At 40.4% G+C, this 19,779-nt stretch overlaps 2 protein-coding genes across 2 annotated transcripts in view; one reads left to right on the top strand and one right to left on the bottom strand.

The window, feature by feature from the left end:
- Positions 1–1,303: 1,303 nt before the first annotated feature.
- On the bottom strand, positions 1,304–3,363 carry LOC117303442. The gene has a single exon (XM_033787640.1). The coding sequence runs from the start codon at positions 3,361–3,363 to the stop codon at positions 1,636–1,638; it is 1,728 nt and encodes a 575-aa protein (XP_033643531.1). The 3' UTR covers positions 1,304–1,635.
- A 6,532-nt stretch (positions 3,364–9,895) lies between these two features.
- The window catches only part of LOC117307399 (phosducin-like protein), a 28,726-nt gene continuing 18,842 nt past the window's right edge, over positions 9,896–19,779 (top strand). Inside the window, exons 1-5 of the mRNA XM_033792140.1 lie at positions 9,896–10,065; positions 12,054–12,253; positions 13,169–13,294; positions 14,634–14,770; positions 15,911–16,013. Coding sequence (XP_033648031.1) covers positions 12,068–12,253; positions 13,169–13,294; positions 14,634–14,770; positions 15,911–16,013 — 552 coding nt within the window. The 5' untranslated portion in view covers positions 9,896–10,065; positions 12,054–12,067. The remainder of the gene's footprint in view (positions 10,066–12,053; positions 12,254–13,168; positions 13,295–14,633; positions 14,771–15,910; positions 16,014–19,779) is intronic.

The following is a 19,779-nucleotide window of genomic DNA, read 5'->3' as shown; positions in this document are numbered from 1 at the left end:
ATATTGTTGAAAAAAACTATTGGCACAAATTAGTTTTGTGTAATAATATGAACATTTGTAAATGCCAAATGAATAAACAAATCTTATTATTGTACAGTGAAGTAGAACTGGGTTGATGTTTATTTTTTACTTTTTGTCAGGATTCGAAATAATTATTTTAAAGAATATTCACTCGAATGGGTTGACTATAGGTTATAAGTTTAATATTGGAATACATTTATAATGAATTCAATATCCAAAATGGACCGTTCCGGTGTGGCGGTTTCAACTTTCCGCTGTGTTCAGTTTTCCGAATGACCAAATACGGTAGCATTACGTCATGCGATGCCTGCGCACATCAAGCGAAAGTAGTCCATTTTTAGTGCCGTATTGAGTCATCCATTACCCTCCGGTAGCTGTCATGGCGGCGTCCACGAGTCGAGTACAACTAGCGGCAAACGGGTGGATCGTATGAGTTGTTTTTTATGCAAGCAGAGTGTGACCTGCCTAAAGTTGTACCCATGAATACATGTAAAGATGGGGCAAGAGATTATGTGACTACACAGAAAAGAATCGTAATATAAACAATTTGGGGGTCACTGCTGAGAGAACTACAGTACTCGCCAGGGTACTCGCGGCGGTATCTGACAGGTCACCCGGAAAACTGAACACGCCGGAAAGCTAAAACCGTTCGAACAACGTGCTGATATGTCCGACTACGTCACCCGGAAAACTGAATACGGCGGAAGACTGAAACCGCCACACCGGCTTTCTACTAAGCTCCGCCCACCGCGCACGTGAGCAAGACACGTGTACGAGCACACCCAATGACATTCTGCACGATTCTGCCGCGCGTGCCAAATAATACGCGCACGCATGACCGAGTTTGTCCGACTACAATCATTGCTGTGATTGGTCAAATGTGTGAACGCGCACAGTTTGATTGACAAGCCGGATCTGTTCATCGTACGTACGTCTTGACATGTTTGGAAACCCTAAAATGTGTAAAATAGACGCTTGTGAAGCTCTGCAGCTGACCTTTACGCAAAGCATATTTTACAATGCGCGCGCCAACACGAGTATGGCATCGCCGAACGCGCTTCAGCCAACCGGTTTTAAACAGCTCCAACTATGTCCATAAATCAGCCGTATTGTACCATATTGTTCCAAACTGTGTATTATATTGTTGAAAAAAAGGTTAGAGAAATATAAAATAACCAGAATCTATGTTTATTAGGTATTTAAAACAGCAGGCTCGTTTATTGTACTCATGTGGATCCAACTGTCAATCGGAGCCATAAAGTAGAACCAAACATTACAGCTTCGACCAATGCATTACGTATGACAAAATAGTAATCCACCAACAATGATTTTGCAATCAGCCCAAATCATACAAATTTGTTCAACAATCTGTGAGGTTTCGTCTGTAGACTTTTTTTCACAGCTGAACTTTTAAAACAGATTTCGCAATAACTTTTTAGGAAACTGATACGTCACTTTACAGTTTTTCCCTACGCAAAAATGGTTACAATGAGGGTTTCCATATTGAACCAAATTACTGTAATTTACTGTTTAGGTCTTCTTTCTTAATATCCAGTTTTTGTTTCGATGTTTATTATGCTATTATTATGTTGTTGTTTTACCTAGATGGAAGCTTCATAAGCCCCATCTAGCGTGTAGTGGGTTACTCTGGTTGATTTTATGACGCAGTTTCAGTGGATTGAGTATTTTCCAATTGGGAGTTGGCGTTCCGTAATTTTGGTTAAATTCCAGTGGTCTTTGTCCCGCCATTTTCTGTCTCATAACTTTGAATGTTGTCCGGACGTTTTCCTCTTTGTCTTTTAACATTCTCTCTCGATTTGAGCCCTTCAGCGGTCGCCTAACTGATAGGAAACTATCGGACTCTGTCAAGGTGGATTTGGGTGCTTCCACGTTATCGAATTCACGGAGGAAGTCCGAGGGACTTGGCGACGGCGGGCGGACAGCTTGCCGTCGACTACGGCTCCACAAGCGGGGGCTGTCCGCCGGCATGAACAGTGGAGATACGGTAGGTTTACCTCTTACCGTCCGGTAGTAGTCATCAATGGTGTATTCGTCGTCGACACGACTCCCCCGTCTGTATGCTTTATTATGGAAGATACAGTCTGGTTCCTGGCATTGCTGCTCTACCGGTTCCGCCGATGGTCCTGATCCATCTTTCAGCAGGCTGTTCTTATGCATGATGCCGGCACCTAGACTTTCATCCGCAACAAATTCATGGTCGCCTTCCTCATCAGCAGGAAACAGAAACGAAACTGCTTTCTTAAGTTTTCTAGCCGGGGGACCGCCACGCCTTCGTCGATTGCTGAGCCCCACGTTTGCAAAGAAGTTACCATCTGCCAAATTAACACCCTTTTTATCAGTATCTGGTTCGTGTATGCGTTGGGATAGTTTGTCATAAATCAAACCACTCGTTTCACCTCGAGTCCGATTTTGTCCGACTGCTTTGTCCGTTTCTCTTGCTCGTGGGTTTCTAGTTTGGTGGATATTTCCAACCTCTTGTTGACGACCGCGTGTTACCTTCGGTTGTCTTGTACGCGGTAAACGCCTGAATCCTTTGTTGACGTCATTGGTCCCAACTTCATCCAACCAATCAGAGCCAGCGGGAAAACGTTTAGGCGGGAAGCCGCTGTCGCATTCGGGCGACGAGGGCGGTAAACTACCAAGACTGACGCTCTCGGCAGCGCTAAAGTGGGATGAAGGCGAAGCGACGAACTGTTCGGACTTTCCTGGGGAGACAACCCGATGTACTGGTTCAGTCCACGCTTCCTTCGAACCTACGGGACCATCTTCCCAAGATGATGATTTCAAACTTGAATTGTTCCGGTGGATAGGTGATCCCTTCGATTGTTTCGCTAAACTTGTTTTCCTGTGACTCCTTTTAGTTCGTGGTGTGACATCACTTTCCCGTCGCATCATGAAAGCATACAGGTCAAAGTTACTCGACCCTCGCCTCAAAGACGGGCGTGGGCCTCTCTTGAAATGGTCCGGCAAGACGAATGAAAATTCACTCTCAGTATTGGCACTCTTTGAACTGCTACCTCGTCGAGCGAGCCTCTGCTCCTTGGCCGCCTGCTTATCATAATTCAGTTTCTCCAAGACGTCCTCCTGCTCAGACACCTCTTTATCAATCTGTAAGATCCTCTTGATTTTCAAATCTTCCAAACTCTTGAAGAACTTGTTGAGCTGGCGTTCGTCCAGCTTCTGTGAGCGCACCGAGTGTTGCAGGGCGAGTTTGTGACTGGCTACTTTAATGTCCATTTGTTGATCCTTTGATTTGAACGGAGAAGCCCGAGACTTGTGACAAGGACGAGCCTGGCGAGAGGGAACCGGGTGAATGGCCATCTTGAAAGACTCTCTTAAATCTAGGATTTAAAGGAGCGCCCTCGTCAATTAATTATCCCGGGCGGAGAAAGTTTATCCCTCGAGCATTGGGACGTCTTTATGCAATTTTATCTGGATGTCCCTAACAGGCGTGACGTCATCTCTAACAGTGTGTGGAGAACATCTGTTTAGAACACGAGAAGAAAAGAAAAAACGCCATTAATAGTCGTACTCACATTATGCTATCAATCAATACCACGGAATGGATTGTGTACAATTAAATTGTGTCATCAATCAATTTATCATTTTGAAAAGAAATTGTTTCAAATTGCTTGTTAAAGAATTATGTTGAATTCATTGAGCGGAAATTGCACGGCGGACGGGAGCAGGTGAGAAGTGTTGCCTGCCGGCACATGTGTTATTAAGTCTGTACCCCATCGTATAAAGTGAAGTGTGACTAAATAGGGGAGCAAGTAAAATGTGTAAAGTTGTGTTTCAACTAGAGGACACAGCTTGAAATTTTGTTATCGGTTGTTGTGCTTTTCATCATAATAGGACGGCTAAATTCTGTATGATGTGAAAGCATGTCTGGAGGGATATAGTTTTAGCAACACAAATATTGATACTTTTTGTCAGCAGTCATTTGATTGTTTACGACATTCTACTTTGTGCCCCCCTCCCCAAGGAAGTTAAAAAAATGCACTAATTTTGTTGGTTAAGGATTCCCGCTTTTTTAAATCGATTAAGAAGAACAAAAGTCCCAATTGAAAACACTTCGGCCGTGGCGATATCGTGACATGTCGTAACGCAGAAAAAAAATTGCCTTTCGGACACCCGACAAAACAACCTTGTTCATCTATAATTTATTTGGTAATTTTTTTTTTAAGGTTTAAAATAATTTCATCATGCACCTACTTTAAAACTTGTGATGACTCGCACCTATTTCCATCTAACTGTAAAACTATTATATAGGTCTATCCTTTACAAAGTGTTGACCTGATCTTTATCCATTTCTCACATGCTCCTGCACAATTCCAGATTAGGTTTGTTGATGCAGTTTAAGAGCAAATCCTCCTTACAGTTGTGTGAAGGAGCATAAACTCGGAAGCCTAAGAGCCATTGATTGTTAAAAAGTTCTGAAAGTGGATTAAAATAATCCTCTTCAATGATGTTTCCCCTTTGTGGCACACGGCGCGTTTTAAGACTCATCCCTCCTCCATGGGATGTTCCAAAAAGAAAGGAGTAAGCTGATTAAAAACTAGGGCAACACATTCATTGTTGGGCCTCTTCATGTTTTTACCAGAATATAAAACAATACTAATGAGATGTTTGGCCTAGTTTACCAACATAAATTCGTGATGATAACTCACTACTTTTGTTAATCGGGGGGGGGGGGGGTGATTTTAAAAATCAGGCATAGGGCCTACTTCTAATCTGTAAACACATAACACTCAGTAACAAACTCAGCTCCAAGTTTCGTTGCCAAAGTAACGCCATTTAGCACCCATTTTTTAATTTCTTATTTACCAACAACATTCAATAAAAGAGGGTAATTATGTCGTTACGTTCTCACCTATGGTATGTCGGTATAAAATGTGACCCACTAAAAAGGTTCATATTTACACAAAGACACCACATAAATTTGGTTGACAACTGAGATTACGAACTTTGTTGACAAGAGGCCAAGCGACAGAACGACAAATTACCAGATAGCTTTGTGTGTTAGGAGGGGTTGTGGATAGCTACTTCATGGTTACCCAGTGACAGTTACACACAGTCGTGCAGTATGATTTTTGTATGTGTGGTATCTCTACCACCCGAGTATTATGCATGAGACATTTTTTTTCACGGACGCCGGAAAGTATTGAGTATACTGTACAGTGCTTACACATGTCGGTGTATGGGTAAAAAACAACTTAATAACGTTTTCCTTATCCCCGATGCAAAGTTAACATCTATTTGTGATCAGACAGACGTTTAGTTTTTCTACCATTTCTAAAACCTGTTGCCAAAAAAACAAAACATAACAAAGGTTTTGCGCGAATGGCGTCGTATATATACGTTGACGGTGCATTGGGTAAACACGTTTAGAAACCAGATCTCAAAGCAGAGGCATTGATATAGACAAACTTTTGTGTAAATTGGGGTTGCGGCCCCGGATAGAAAACAAAATAAAACGGTATGGATGGAATTAATCCAGACCAGACTCAGACGCATAAACGGCAACAGTAGACCAGAGAGTGAACCAATTTCAAAGTCAAAATAAAAAGAATAAAACAAAACAAACAAAAAGCAAAGGCATTCAACTGAAACTAAATATAAAGATGAAGAAAGAATGAACCCATGTTTGACAATTATTATCAATGGAAATACAAACTGTACAGGTCCGCCAAACCTTTTAACACCAATTATAATCGTTAAAATTGCCTAATGCCGCACTGTGAGCTATAGTTATACATCTGTGCAGAGAGGCGCACTTGAACAAAAATACATCCTGTATAATTATACTTTACAGTTTCTCATCGAAAAATGGCATAACCAGTCAAAACATGGTGCGGACATGGGGTGGAGTCCACCCCTATCCCACTCAGAACCCTCGGATCTCAAGTGAGGGGGGAAATATATTCGATACCCCTCAAAACTATCTTTACCCAGCCCCCTGAAAATGTTCTAGTTAACACTGCATAGAAATATGTTAGTTGCAATTAAAAACATGTGAGAATAATAACAGCTAGGACAAACTTATCCTTATGTATCTGATGTTTCAATTAAGATTGACACGTTCAAATTTAAACGTGATTCTCTATTCTTTAAGTAGGTAAATCATGAACAAAAATCATAGAAGAGATGTTTGGTGTGAAAAGAGCTGATTTGGTTAATTTTGTCAGCCCATGGATGGGTGAGCACAAGCCTCAGTTCTCTATTCAAAAAAATAACACTTTCTCCAAATTGATCTAAACTTATAAACGAAATACTTACACAGAATTGCAGCGATTCCTTTCTTCGTGTCGTCTGGAATTGTGTTCAAAGTTTTACCACATGTCGATTTGGACCGTCATTTCAAAGTAAAGAGACGTAAACAAAATCCCCGTCTGCTTTACGTGATTGTTGTCATGCTGTACAAGCCAGACCTTCTACCAAAAGAAACAGCCTTTTGTCTTCCACGCGGGTCATAATATAACTTATTGTTTCTGCCAAGTTCAGCTGTCACAGTGGTTTGATTTATCTCAAACGAAATGTCTGTCAAAAATGAAACAACTTCAAAGTTAGCAGTAGTTTTAATGTTATTATTCCCGACCTCTGGCCGACACAATGAGGCGTGCGTGCATGTGTACGAGATCGGTCCGTCGGCCAACACACCATACCCATCTCTCCGCACACGGGTACATGCGCACTCGCAGTTCGTAAGCTTAGGCCACACAACTACTGGTCGTCAAGGCAATGACCCCGCCCAAGTTAAAGGAGGTGAGACATTACCTCCCTTGCTCCTTCCTCCATGGGTAGACCATGGAGGGGTTAGACACAATTGTAACAAAGTGATGCATTATCCCTATTCCACAATACTCGAATCACATGTTGTAATTATCACATGTTGTAATTAATTGTTCTTACACAGTAACATTTATTTACTTCAAATTGTTAAACAGTAGGCATACATCACGTCAGACTTCATAACAACAACTAGGCCTACAATGTGTAAAAATGCCTTTACGAGGCCACATAAACATTAAAGCAAAGTTAACAAGTATCAAATGAAAATCAAGAAACCGAAGATAATGTGATAGTACATCATTCTTGAAGGGTTTTTCTGTCACTGTGTCGTTTTTCAAAATGGGAGACTTGTACTTTAATACACTCCTACTTAGTGACAAAGCGAAATGCTCGTTAATAATAAATAAGTTGGGCCTCGTTAAAAAGTTATACACCAGTCCCGCAAACACAACACACAGTTCAATAAGATTGATTTGTCATTCTTGTCTGATGTTTGCTCTGTATATATAACGACAATTCGGATAGAACCTTATGTGATCGATATTTAACTGTGACTTTTGGTATGTTTTACCACCCCTACAGCTCCTTGTTCTCCAGGCAGTACATTCCCCTCTTCACGGGTGCTTCGTGGATGGGTAGCCCTGGAACCAATTTTTCTGCATTACGAAGGTGCCACTGTCGGTAGTGCTTTTCAATTGGGAAATTTGTTTCTAAATCGATTCCGAAAAAGGAATCCTTAAAAAACAACATCAGGACAAAATGTTGAGGATGGCAATTCTAATGTGCAGAACAACAACAAAATGCGCCTGAAAGACGAAGTTTCAGTGTTCGTTCCTAATTCTGTAGGAACCTTACACCTTTACTGTCCTATTTTTTAAATTGGTACACGATGTTTCATCACCAGTTTTTGTTTGAGAGGCACAAAGCTTATTGTTCCCGCGGGTGGGTTTAGGGGAAGTCGATCAGAGGACAAATAGTAGTACCCGATCCAATTTGAGAGTCAACAGCCTTGCCCCACTCACTGTGTGTTGTTACAGCAAAGTGATGTTTTGTGAACGTGTTTGTTTTTTGCATGCCGATACTAATTTGTTGAGTTTCTCCAAACAGTTATGTGTCAGGTTAAACATCGCTCTGTTTTCTGTGATGGGTGTTTGCTCGCAGTTAACCGGTTTGGAACAGACAATTACTGATCTACTGTGACTCTTCAGGCATCCGTATGGGTTATTCAGGAAATTACGAATGATGAGAATTGTTAATTACAAATACTGAAAGAGAGGCTTTGAGGAATATACCCACCCTCTCATCCCTTGTTATGGTGTGGCCTCATCGTGCTCTCTAAAATGTAAAAGAGTGAAAAACACCACTCTTTACATTTTGAGTTGTCCCTCATTTTGGTTCTTTAAATAGAGTGGTGGTTTCACTCTTTTGTAGAGGGGTTTCGCTCCAGGTTACAGAGTAAAAAATCAATCAAAAGGATCCAAATTCAATCTAAAAGAGTGGAGTACCACCACTGGAAAAAGAGTTGTCCCTCATATGGCTCTTCAAAAAAGAGTGGTGGTTATTTCACTCCCTTAGAGGGGTTTCACTCCAGGACGGAGTGAGAAATCACTCAACAAGATGCAAAATTCAATCTAAAAGACCACTCGAAAAAGAGTTGTCCCTCATACGGTTGTTCGTCTTCAAAGAGTGCTTTTTCACTCTTTAGCACTTAGAGAGTGGCCTAGGATTGGGGTGTGGCGGGGGGGGGGGGGGGGTAAAAATCTCATACAATCATTGGCACTTTTGAGCCCCTGTAAAGGGGCTGTGTCGTCATGATCAATGGTAGGCATAACTGGACAAAATTGTAAGAAACATCATGGCACTCGGTGTGTGTTTTTGTTATATACTGTAATTATCTATACTGTTTTACTGTTCTTATATAGGAGCGCATAAACCTCTTGGCTATCTCTCAATGCGCTTTATAGATACATGACAACAAACAAAACACAAGCATCTATACCATTTATTAACCCAATAGTTTAAAATAACAAAATAAGTTTTTGAAAAAAGGTATACGATAATGAGGTGTTGATGAAATCCAGTGAGGAAAGAGTTCCATAGAGAGGGCATGTCACTGTGTGCGCGCTGAATAAAGGCAAGATATAGTTTAAGCATGGTTTTTGCACTGGAAACTTCTTGTAATTGTCAAAGATCAGTTTTCTCACTTGGTGTATCTCAACATAACAAACCTGTGCAATATTGTTATGCTCAATTGGTAGTACAATAAGAGTGTAAGGCCGCCAGTAAGGGGGTGGGGGTGGGGGGGGGGGGGGTTGTTCTCGGGTGGGCGGCTGGGTTACGAATTGTTGACTTTTATCCGTAGAATAGATGGCATTATGTGTGAAAATAAAAAGGAAATTGACGGCTCCTCCAATGATAGTTGTACACCTGTCCTGAACTGACCTGCTTGTGAAAAGCAAATTGTGATGTCGCAACAAATCTCTGTGGCAACCAACCCATACATTAAGATGGACATGAAGGTGGTTTGTGAAATCGTACCTTGGCCCGTCCCTTCCCCCCCCCCCCCGTTACTTATTCTGTGTCGGTCGGAGTCCATGTTTTCCAGTTTCGTAAAGGTTCCGTGTTGGTTCTTTCCCCTGTCTCGTTTGTACCCCGTTTTGTTTGTTTTTCTCGAACTATTATAGTCCTGCCCCCCCCCCCCCGTTTTTATTATTTTGTCAAGCCGCTTGCACGGGTAGGTGTACGCGTTTTGCAACGTTTTGTACAAAATACTCCTAGTAGTAGACTGCGTGAACTTTTAAAGCGTGTTTTATTCAGTTTGTCATATAAAAAAGAGGTGTCACATTTATTTAAATAAATTATTATTATTAATCAAATCTTCTTTCTCGCCAGGACCATTTGGTGTGTAAATAGATGATCATCGAACTTTATTTGTTTTTTCAACTGAGATTTTTTTTTCCTCGCACACAACAAACACACAACAAACACACAATGTACAACACTTAAAAAAACAAGGAGATTCGCAAGAGGGCGCTCTTTCTAAATTTGTGCTGTGTAAATTTTCAACATGGCCGCTTCCTGTTGAAGAAACGATTCACTAATAAAACTGTTCCAAAAAGATCCATAGTTTCACGGGAAAGGAGGCATAATATTTTAGTTGCTCTGGAGTATTTTACCATTATTAGTTCATTGATCGAAAGTCTCGGGTTCAGAGTAAGAACAAAAGCAAAGGTAAGCTGAGAGTAGATTTAGATGGAGAAATTGTCGATACCTTTTTTGTGTGTGATAATAATAACAATCGTAACTGTCACAGTGTCAGTGTCACAAGATCACAGTGGCAGTGTTTTGTTTTGTTTTGAAGTATCGTTTTACCCGTTTACTATGTACAAATTGGGAAAAGTTTCCGTATGGCGCCACCACTTTTTCACTCGATATAAAATAATATAGGAACTTATTTACCTGTTTGATATATCCCTTTTTGTAAAAATGAGTGAAAAAGTGGTGGCGCCATACGGAAAGTTACCCGAAAGTTATCCACAAATTGTAGTGTACGATTATAACCAGCACATGGGCGGGGGTCCTACTACCTGCCGTCAACTCGCCGTCCACTCACTTGCGCCGTCAACTCGCCGTCAACTCCTCCGATATACATTTAAAATCCACACAAGAAGCATAGAGAACTGTAAAGTATCAGCTCAAAGAGAATTCGCGTAATTTTTAGGTCATATTTCGGAATAAAAATTGAGTTTTTTTCTCGTGAAAAAATTATCTCGAAGCAGCAAAACCGTCGGCCGCCATCTTGCTTTTTCACATTGATTAGTCTTGGCCCAAGATGTCAATGATTGGTACTTTTTTGTTTATCAACACAAAGTCGTTTTTGTGAATGAATTTTTACCGAAAACCATGAGAAATATGTAGTTTAGCCCAGACTTAACACTTCCGTGCCCCTTTTATAGTTTTTCATGTAAATTTAATGAGTTGACGGCACGAAAATGAGTTGACGGCGAGTTGACGGCAAGTAGTAGGACCGATGGGCGGAGCTTATCTGAGGCTGTTGAAGTCATCAAAGATCGGTGTGTTTTGTGTGGTGTGAAAATTTCAATGTCCTTCATTCAAGCAAGGAAAAAAATCTGTGGTTTTGGAGTTAATTAACGGCGGATAAATTGGTGGCGACGTGCGGAAGATTATCCATTTTTACGGCGCAGTAACAGGCCAATTTCAGTGAGCTGCGGTAACTTAACAATGTTATCTTAACGGGGACAAGAAGTCCAATGCGAACGCGCCACTCGTCTCCGGTAACTTAACAATAATGTCACGTGTCTTGATCTATAATAATAATAGCCCGCCTTGTTGAGCTGTTAATGGCTCCGCTTTTAACATCGGTCTCATCACTGTCACCATTACAGCCCACCTTCGATACATGTCTTAAACGCTAAGTTTTCAAAGGTCGCAAAATCAAATTTCTCCCATTTAAAAAAGTCCAATACTACTCCAACATACCTCATTTTATTCCTTGCATTTGTGGAATTACTATGACACATCACAGGGCTTACTAAATGATGACTTTGTCCAGATGTGATGATTTGAAAATTGGTCCAAAAAAACGTGTACAAAAATTACATTTAACGTGACATGTTCTTGGGCGCTGCCATGTTTTAATGATTCTACTCCTGTTGATCGTGGGCACCCGGCAAATCTTGCAGTCATGAATATCCATAAGGTGACGTCATGACTGCTAGGCTTATGTGCGTGTACAGTAAAAACTGAATATGTATAAGGTGACGTAGCGCTGCGCTGTATCTGGAAACTACCACCACGCAACGTTACCTCATACATATTCATATTTACTTTGTACACCGCGCAAATTGATAAATCAGCGTAGCCATACCGCGTCACGTGACATGACCTCTTGGATATTCATGACTTGCAAGATTTGCCTGGTACCCTGACTTCTCACGTCCAACAAGAGGAGTGCGCGGAGCCAGCCTGTCATTTCCTGTTAGCTGCGGAAAGGCAAACTCACTTAATTCATTCAAGAAACTGCTGTAGACCCACTTGTTTCAGCGACAGTGATTTTTGTTTTGGGCGGTCTTTGTTTAATTTATTTAATCTGTGTAGGACACATCCTAATGCTTTGCAACCCCTGGAAAAGGTGCTCGGTGCCAGCTTATTATTTATTATTATTTACAATTTTAATTTTTCTCTGATTATCCTTTAAGACTTAAAGTGAGCCATGGCAGACACGTTTGATGACCGCATGCTGGGAGAGAAGGGACAATATTATTACAGTAGTGACGAAGAGAGTGGAGATGACGATAATGACAGCGGTGACGACCGACGGAAGACAGTCAAGGGGGCCTCTGTGGAAGCTCCACCACCACCAGATATGGATTTTTCTGGTGGCGGCGCTGCAAAAAATGTAAACCTTTAAATCAATATCAAAATAGTTAACACGAATTGAAAGAAAAAAACCTGACCTTCATATTGGTACACGTACCCAGGCCTCAAAATAACCCACAGTACCCACAGCAATTAGATAATTTTGGACACTACTTGTAGGTGGCAGCAGACTTGCCAGGTGAATACCATTGCTTACTTAGTTCTGAGCATGCTCACATTTACCTGGTAAGTCTGCTGCCATCCAGATTACCAACATTCTCCCATTGCCGTGGTGCTCTGTGCTTTACAAAGTTCCAATATTTACATTTTCCTAAAAGGAGTGCCCCTTACCAAAGAGAAATTGCTGTGCCCATTCAAGAATGAAGGTTAAGGCCTGTATACCATTATTTTGTTTGCAGGTTTATGGCAAACTGATTTGTTTGTAATGTAAGCAACACATTTTGAATGCTGTCAGATAAACTGCAACAAATTCCGAACAGTATGTGCGTATAGGTTAGCGGGGATTTTTGTTACACACTGCCATTGGGAAATTTGGCATTAAAGACACTGGACATATTTGGTAATTGTCAAAGACAAGTCTTCATTCATTCATTCATTCATTCATTCATTTTTATTAAAAAAACAACTGGCAGCACAAAGCTGAATAATGTGGCATTAATGTCTTCTCACTTGGTGTATCTCAACATATAAGCATAAAATAACAAACCTGTGAAAATTTGAGCTCAATTGGTTGCGATGTTGCGACGAAAAACTATGTTACTTCAGAGGGAGCCGGTTCTCACAATGTTTTATACTATCAACCCCAGCTCCCCATTACCCGTTACCAAGTTACTGGTTCATAATTATTTTGAGTAATTACCACAAGTGTCCACTTCCTTTGAACTAAAATGAATTTATCTCTAACCATGTCTTGTGATGATTTTCTTGCTGACAGACGGGACCTAAAGGTGTGATAGAAGACTGGAGGAGATACAAGCAGCTGGAGACGGAGAAGAGAAAGGAACGGGAAGAGGAGAGGAGTGCTCTCGCTAAACAACTCGCTCTTACTTGTCGATCATATGTAAGTCGGATAGCCTAGTTTGTGGGTTGTGAGGCAGTGAATGGTGAACAGGGCTCAAATTAGGGGGGGGGGGAATCCACAAGAAGGCAGGGCTTTTCCAGGCTAGAATCAAATTGAGAAAAGAGCAAAACCAAAAGGAGAAGAAAATTTTTAAATTTCAACTGAAGAGCACTCTTTTTGTCTTGTGGGTACATGTTAGTGCACTATTAAGCAGAAGTGATTGATATTTACCATGCTTTACACACAATGTAGCTCAACATTTAACATATTTTTCTTCTTAACAAAGATAAATTTAATTGGACTTGTCTTGTCATGGGTTAGATGACCCAATGGTAAAATTAATGGCCTCGGACCTGCGATCCAGTGTTAGTTTTGATCCCTGGTGAGGAATCAATTCGGTTTGCGGTAACACCATGTGTATGTATCTACTCTGCTATGTAGATTTTGTTCTTTGAGAATTTGTCTTGCCGCGGAGTAGATTTGGGAATTCGGGAGACAACTCACATGTACACAACTTGTAGTTTTGAAAAGAACTGTCCTGCTTAATTTGAGACATTTCATTCAATTCAATTCAATTCAATAAAATGTTTATTCCATACTCTTGTTGGAAAAATAAAACAATTGTGAGAATTAAACAGTACATAGAAATTTAACAAATCTTGCAGATATAAAGAAAACGCGCTCTTTGATCTACTTATCTAGTGCTAGAACACGTAGTGCTGAAGATAATGATCCCGGCTTCTCAAAATGAACAATGCTAGGGGTTACCAAAAGGTGGAAAAGCCATCATTTCAACCAGAGCTGTGTATCTAGAGAGTTGCAATATAGAGGGACCAGGGTTATTTGGTCATGTGTTTGCTGGATGCTGTTGTTTGTGTCCAAATGCAAGCCAACCCAATGTTCAGTCTGGTCTGAAAATGTCTTCTAATCGCAAGTTGCAACTCTGTTAAAACAAAGCTCTGATTTCAACGTACCTCCTAACTAGTCCTGTGCGAATAATTCGAATATCCAGTTAATAGCGAATAGCTTTTCCTAACCGTAACCGTCAATGGGTCACAAGATCTCATTCTCAAACGAACGACCACAAAGAAACAGCGCCCTCTAGCGGTCATGGTGCTAACTACCTTAAGCCCGTAAGTACTTTGGGAAACAAATATTTGAATATCCGGTTAATTTTGGATAGTTGGCAAGCGGTTAACCGAATACCAAATTTCACTCTTCTTCCACGCACTACTCCAAACATTTGGATTCCAGTTTAAGACTCTTCTGTAAGCAATGACTTTCATCACTGCTAATGCTCAGTGTTTTTGTTTCTTTTCTTGTTTGCTTCTTTGGACAGCTTGATGATGAAAAAGCTAAAGACCAACAGAACGATGAGGAGGAGGAGATGATGATGCTTGGCTTCGATCAGGAATTCTTGAAGCAATACAGAGAGCAGAGGATGCGAGAAATGATGGCCACTCTGAAGCATAATCGGTCAGTATTAAAATGGCACATTGCTTTCAAATCTCTTAAAATGTTTTTGTTTGGAAGTACTCGTTATCCTTTTTTTAGAGTTGTTCATGCACTAAAACACCTACAGCTTGTTTTGATCAGTGAGTAGCGATTATAAAAACATAAATTTGCCACTGGGATTCCACATGTGGAACATATGGTAAGCCTTTTGGTGGAGTTAAAATATTTGACAAAATCAGGTCGTGTTCTGTCTGGAAATTACACAAAAAACACACATTTCAAAAGATATTTTTGTGAATCCATTATATTGCACTTAAAGGCAGTGGACAACATTGGTAATTGTCAAAGACTAGCCTTCACAGTTGGTGTATCTCAACATCAGCATAAAATAACAAACCTGTGAAAATTTGAGCTCAATCGGTCATTGAACTTGCGAGATAATAATGAAAGAAAAAAACACCCTTGTCACACGAAGTTGTGTGCGTTAAGATGGTTGATTCCGAGACCTCAAGTTCTAAATCTGAGGTCTCAAAACCAAATTCGTGGAAAATTAGGTCTTTCTCTAAAACTATGGCACTTCAGAGCTGTGTCTCACAATGTTTTATACCATCAACATCTCCCCATCTTGTCACCAAGTAAGGTTTTATGCCAATAATTATTTTGAGTAATTACCAATAGTGTCCACTGCCTTTAACAAATGAACTCTTGAACAGAAACAGACTAACTCCTGTTTTTAGGATTATGCTGAATATTTTCTTAAAGCACATGTCCATCATTGGTCCAACATTGTGGCATGTCATGACCGAGCAGATAAGAGTTAATAACAGTTAAATGAGTTACCAAACCTTTAAAAGTTCATGCTAAATCGATCAATGAAGTCACCAAAAAATAACGAGCGAACAAAACCTATCAGATATATTTTTCAATGTATTGCTAATTTTGTAAAAACAGGGGCATTCCAAACTTCAAGAAAAGGGACATTTTTCATCAGGACCACCTTTACACCATTTAAGTTAATTGCAAATCTCTGAACATTTATATAATTATTTACCAATATTGTGCACACATTCTTTTGGGGGTCGCAACTATTTTGACCAAATAACACTTTCTGTATGAATCTGGCTAACGGGACGTTGTATCTGTTTGCCTCCTGAAATCCAGACCGTTGTTTGGTAAAGTGATCCAGCTCAATCGAGAGAACTTTGTGGATGCCATTGACAAAGAAAACCAAGGTGTAGCAGTCATCATTCACATCAGCTCTCCGGTAAGTTATTCCATCTTGAAATACCAGCAGACAGGGTATGAGTTCCACAATGTGAACTTAGTATCTGGGGGTTTCTGAAATTGTTTCGGTACATCCACGGGTTCAATTTTCAGAATACCAACTAGACAATTTTATTTGTGGAATGTTGTTGAAATAAAACCCCGACTAAGTGAAGTAAAATGCTAGAGTTACATGTAGGGCGAGTAAGCTGGCATGTGAATTCGGAGGCCTGAGGAGGTCCCTCTGTTGTCCCAACACAAAATTTGTTGAAAATGTATGGTTTCCCTTTGTGGTTTAGTAGTACTTATATTCGAAACATAAAGTCGCATCCTCTTTACCTGTTCCCTCTGCTGTCGCTTCCTAGGTTGTATCACAAACTTGGGTGAGATCCTTGGTTCTACATGTACATTAACACATACAAGGTTGAATGGCTTCTGAAGAAATAAGGAGACTGTAAACATCAGGGCTAAATATAAATTTATATTAATACATTTGAATTTTTAGTCACACGGTGTAGAATCTGGAATGGTGTTCTGTCTTGTAAGCCTTTTATGCCTGGCAGTAGTTCCTACTCCGTGTTTCAAGTGTTTCAATTTTTTTAGTGACAGGACAATTTACATGTACAGTTCACCATGGCATTTCACCAGTCCATCTCCCTTTTCACTGGTCTATCAGTCAAAATGAAACAGAAAAGCTTTAAAAACTGACCTAGCCAATCGGACTACTTGGAGTGAATTTTTGACTGGTCATCTGGTGTTTTTAACTGACATTGGCCACTGGACCACTGTTACTAATGAAATCACAACTACTAATTGTGAACAGCGCCCCCAGTAGGCTGTGCATGGAAAGGACGGTACATGTAAGTCTACATGGCATTTCACTTGTCCATTATCTTTTTCACTGGTCCGTTATTTCAAACGATATTAGGGAAGTTTTAGAACTGAACTACATGTAGCCAGGCAGAACACTTGGATTAAATTTTGAATTGCATTTGGACAGCGGACCACTATTGAAAGACAAAACTTTACTACTAATTGTGAACAGCGCCCCCAGTAGGCTGTGCACAGAAAGGATGGTAGCTCTGCTGCTAGGCGTACTGTAACCACTCATTGTGAAGAGAGTCAGTGATCAATTGATCAAATGCCATTCCATCAGACACATGGCAGACCTAACATGACAAGCCATAGACACATTCATGTACATCTAATGGTTACACTTGGTTACACATAGTCTGTCTATCACATTCATTCCAATCCATATGTTTGACATGTTTGATGGATATGGCTCTTTGCATTGTATGCTCAACTTTCCCTGCTGCAAAGAGGGGAAGGTTGAGTTACATTACACTGGCTCGTAACTGACAGGATATCTGCGTCAGGAAATATTGACATAGTTTGATGTTTGTTGTACAAGTTGTTTAAACTTGTAGCAGGCCTGTATGCTTTGGAAGGGAAAAGGCACCGAGGCATTTTCTCCTTGGTAAAGGGCACGTTATGAGGAAATTGGAAATTTCTACTAAAGCATTTGAAGGGTACCAAGGCAATGATAAGGGGGCATGGAGGCAATCACCTTCGTTGCCTGTATGAAGTATCAGACCTGTAGGGGCATATTATACATTGAAGTAAGTAAATTTCAAAACTGTTTGAATCCGACACATTGGTTCCCCTAGCAAGCATTTCTGAAAGTCAAATCTGGGCAATTCCACAGTAATGGGCATGTAAGTGTGATATTGGAGGGGAGTGTGGTGTGGGATAGGAAACCAAAGTAAAGAAATCAAATTGCAGTTTGACTTTACAGAAAAGTCACTACTATTTACATAATTACATTTTGCTGGGAAAGACATTGACAGTCCTCATGGTATGTATATCCCCCCCCCCACAAAATTAAATCAGTCGCATCTGTGTACACAGAATCTTAAAATTAAGTCGGTATTGATCAGTGGCCGTCATGTCAGATTTTCTTCAGTTTGTTATTCCAACTTGAAATACATTTGATTGATTTTGACTAAATGAGTTGGATAGCTGTATCCATACCGCAACTTGAGTTGGTTTTCATTTTCTTCTTTTAAGAATTAGCAGTGTAAGGCTCTAGGTATGAGTTGATTGTGTGCTATCCTATGTTTCTGGATTGTGCATGCCCTGAGAGCTAAATAGTTAAAGACACTGGACATTATTGGTAATTGTCCAAGACCAGTCTTCCCACTTGGTGTATCTCAGCATATAAAATAACAAACCTGTGAAAATTTGTGCTCAATTGGTTGTCAAAGTTGCAAGATATGTGTCACACGAAGTTGTAAGGTATGTGTCACACAAAGTTGTGTGATTTCAGATGCTTGAATTCAAAACCTCAGTATCTAATTCTGCCACCTCGACTCATCCATAAAGAACACTAACTGCATTCCCTTGTGAAAACAACTCAACCTCCTCCCCAACATGCCTGCTAAATAGTCTCATTATAATATCCTGAATACACAAAATAGCTCTCTGCTGTTACTGCCTGTTCTATCAAGCAGTCAATACATTCCTGACTGGATGCACCATTGACCATGTCCGAGTGTCTTACCCCCGGGTTAGACATTGATTGATTTGACCACCAGGCTTTCCTGCTGTCCAGTCCATTGATCGACAGCCTGTGTTTTCTCTCTCTTTACCTGAAAAAAATCACACTTGCCTCTGTCCAACCATGGTAAGCTTGGTTATGGAGGGTGAACTTGTAGCTTTAAAAACGATGTAACTTTATTGCATTGGTCTCTGTGCTCCTTAGGCTTTTTGTGTGTAAGTTTAGTTGACCAAAGTCGCCAGTATGATAGTGATGGATTCAAAGGCCTGTCTGATATTCTGTTGTGGATACCCCCAGGTTAGACATTGATTGATTTGACTACTAGGCTTTTTCCTGCCATTGATCGACAGACCGGGTTTCCTGTCTCTTTTTGTCGTGTAGCGTCAACTCCAATTTTTTTCCTCCATGGTTTAACTGAGACAACTTTGGGTAGTGTCCACTCCAGTGTCGTCATCTCCCCTTGATCTCAATACTCATTTATTAATTCGGAGTCTGATGATAAGAGAGCACTTATTCAGAGGGAGGTATTTGATTATTTGAAAACCTTTACACACTAGGAATGTGCAGAGTGCAGAGTGTTACATAATAATAATAATAATAATAATAATGAATTAACGTTTTATACTACCAACCTCTCCCCATTAATCGTAACCAACCATTAATCGTAACCAAGTAAGGTTTCATGATTTATAATTTTGAGTAATTACCAATAGTGTCCCCTGCCTGTAAGCAGCTCTATGCAATCAGGACCAGTTCGTGGTCTCAGTGTTGGATTTCCAGTCCTCGTTCTTCAAGTTCCTTTCCTTGCTTTGAGTGTTATCAATAGATTGAAAAAACAACAACAATTAAGAACTTGCTGAGTGGAAATAGTTCATTTGTCTGATCAATACAGGCAACTATACTGGAGTGCATTTTCCTGTAATGGAGAGGCTGGTAATGCCTCATTGATTAGTACATACATGTATACCCGGTACATACTGTAATTATTACTAAAAGTATTGCTAACCACTACTTGTTAAAAGCTCTCATTAAAAAGGGGAAGGCGTTTTTTTTTTTACTAAACGAAAACAAGAGTCTTTGTTTTTGGCCAGGACCGGGTCACAGTCTTTCAAGTTTCCCCCTTGGTCAACTCAGTCTTGGACTTTTAGGTCCCTGTTGCTGTCTTTTGAGTCTTATTCTCGGTGTTGGACTTCCAGTTTTAGCTCTC

This window comes from Asterias rubens, chromosome 2 (genome assembly GCF_902459465.1).
Source record: "Asterias rubens chromosome 2, eAstRub1.3, whole genome shotgun sequence".
Classification (NCBI taxonomy): domain Eukaryota; kingdom Metazoa; phylum Echinodermata; class Asteroidea; order Forcipulatida; family Asteriidae; genus Asterias; species Asterias rubens.
The sequence above is the reverse complement of the archived record's forward strand: the minus strand, read 5'-3'. Positions and strand labels throughout refer to the sequence as shown.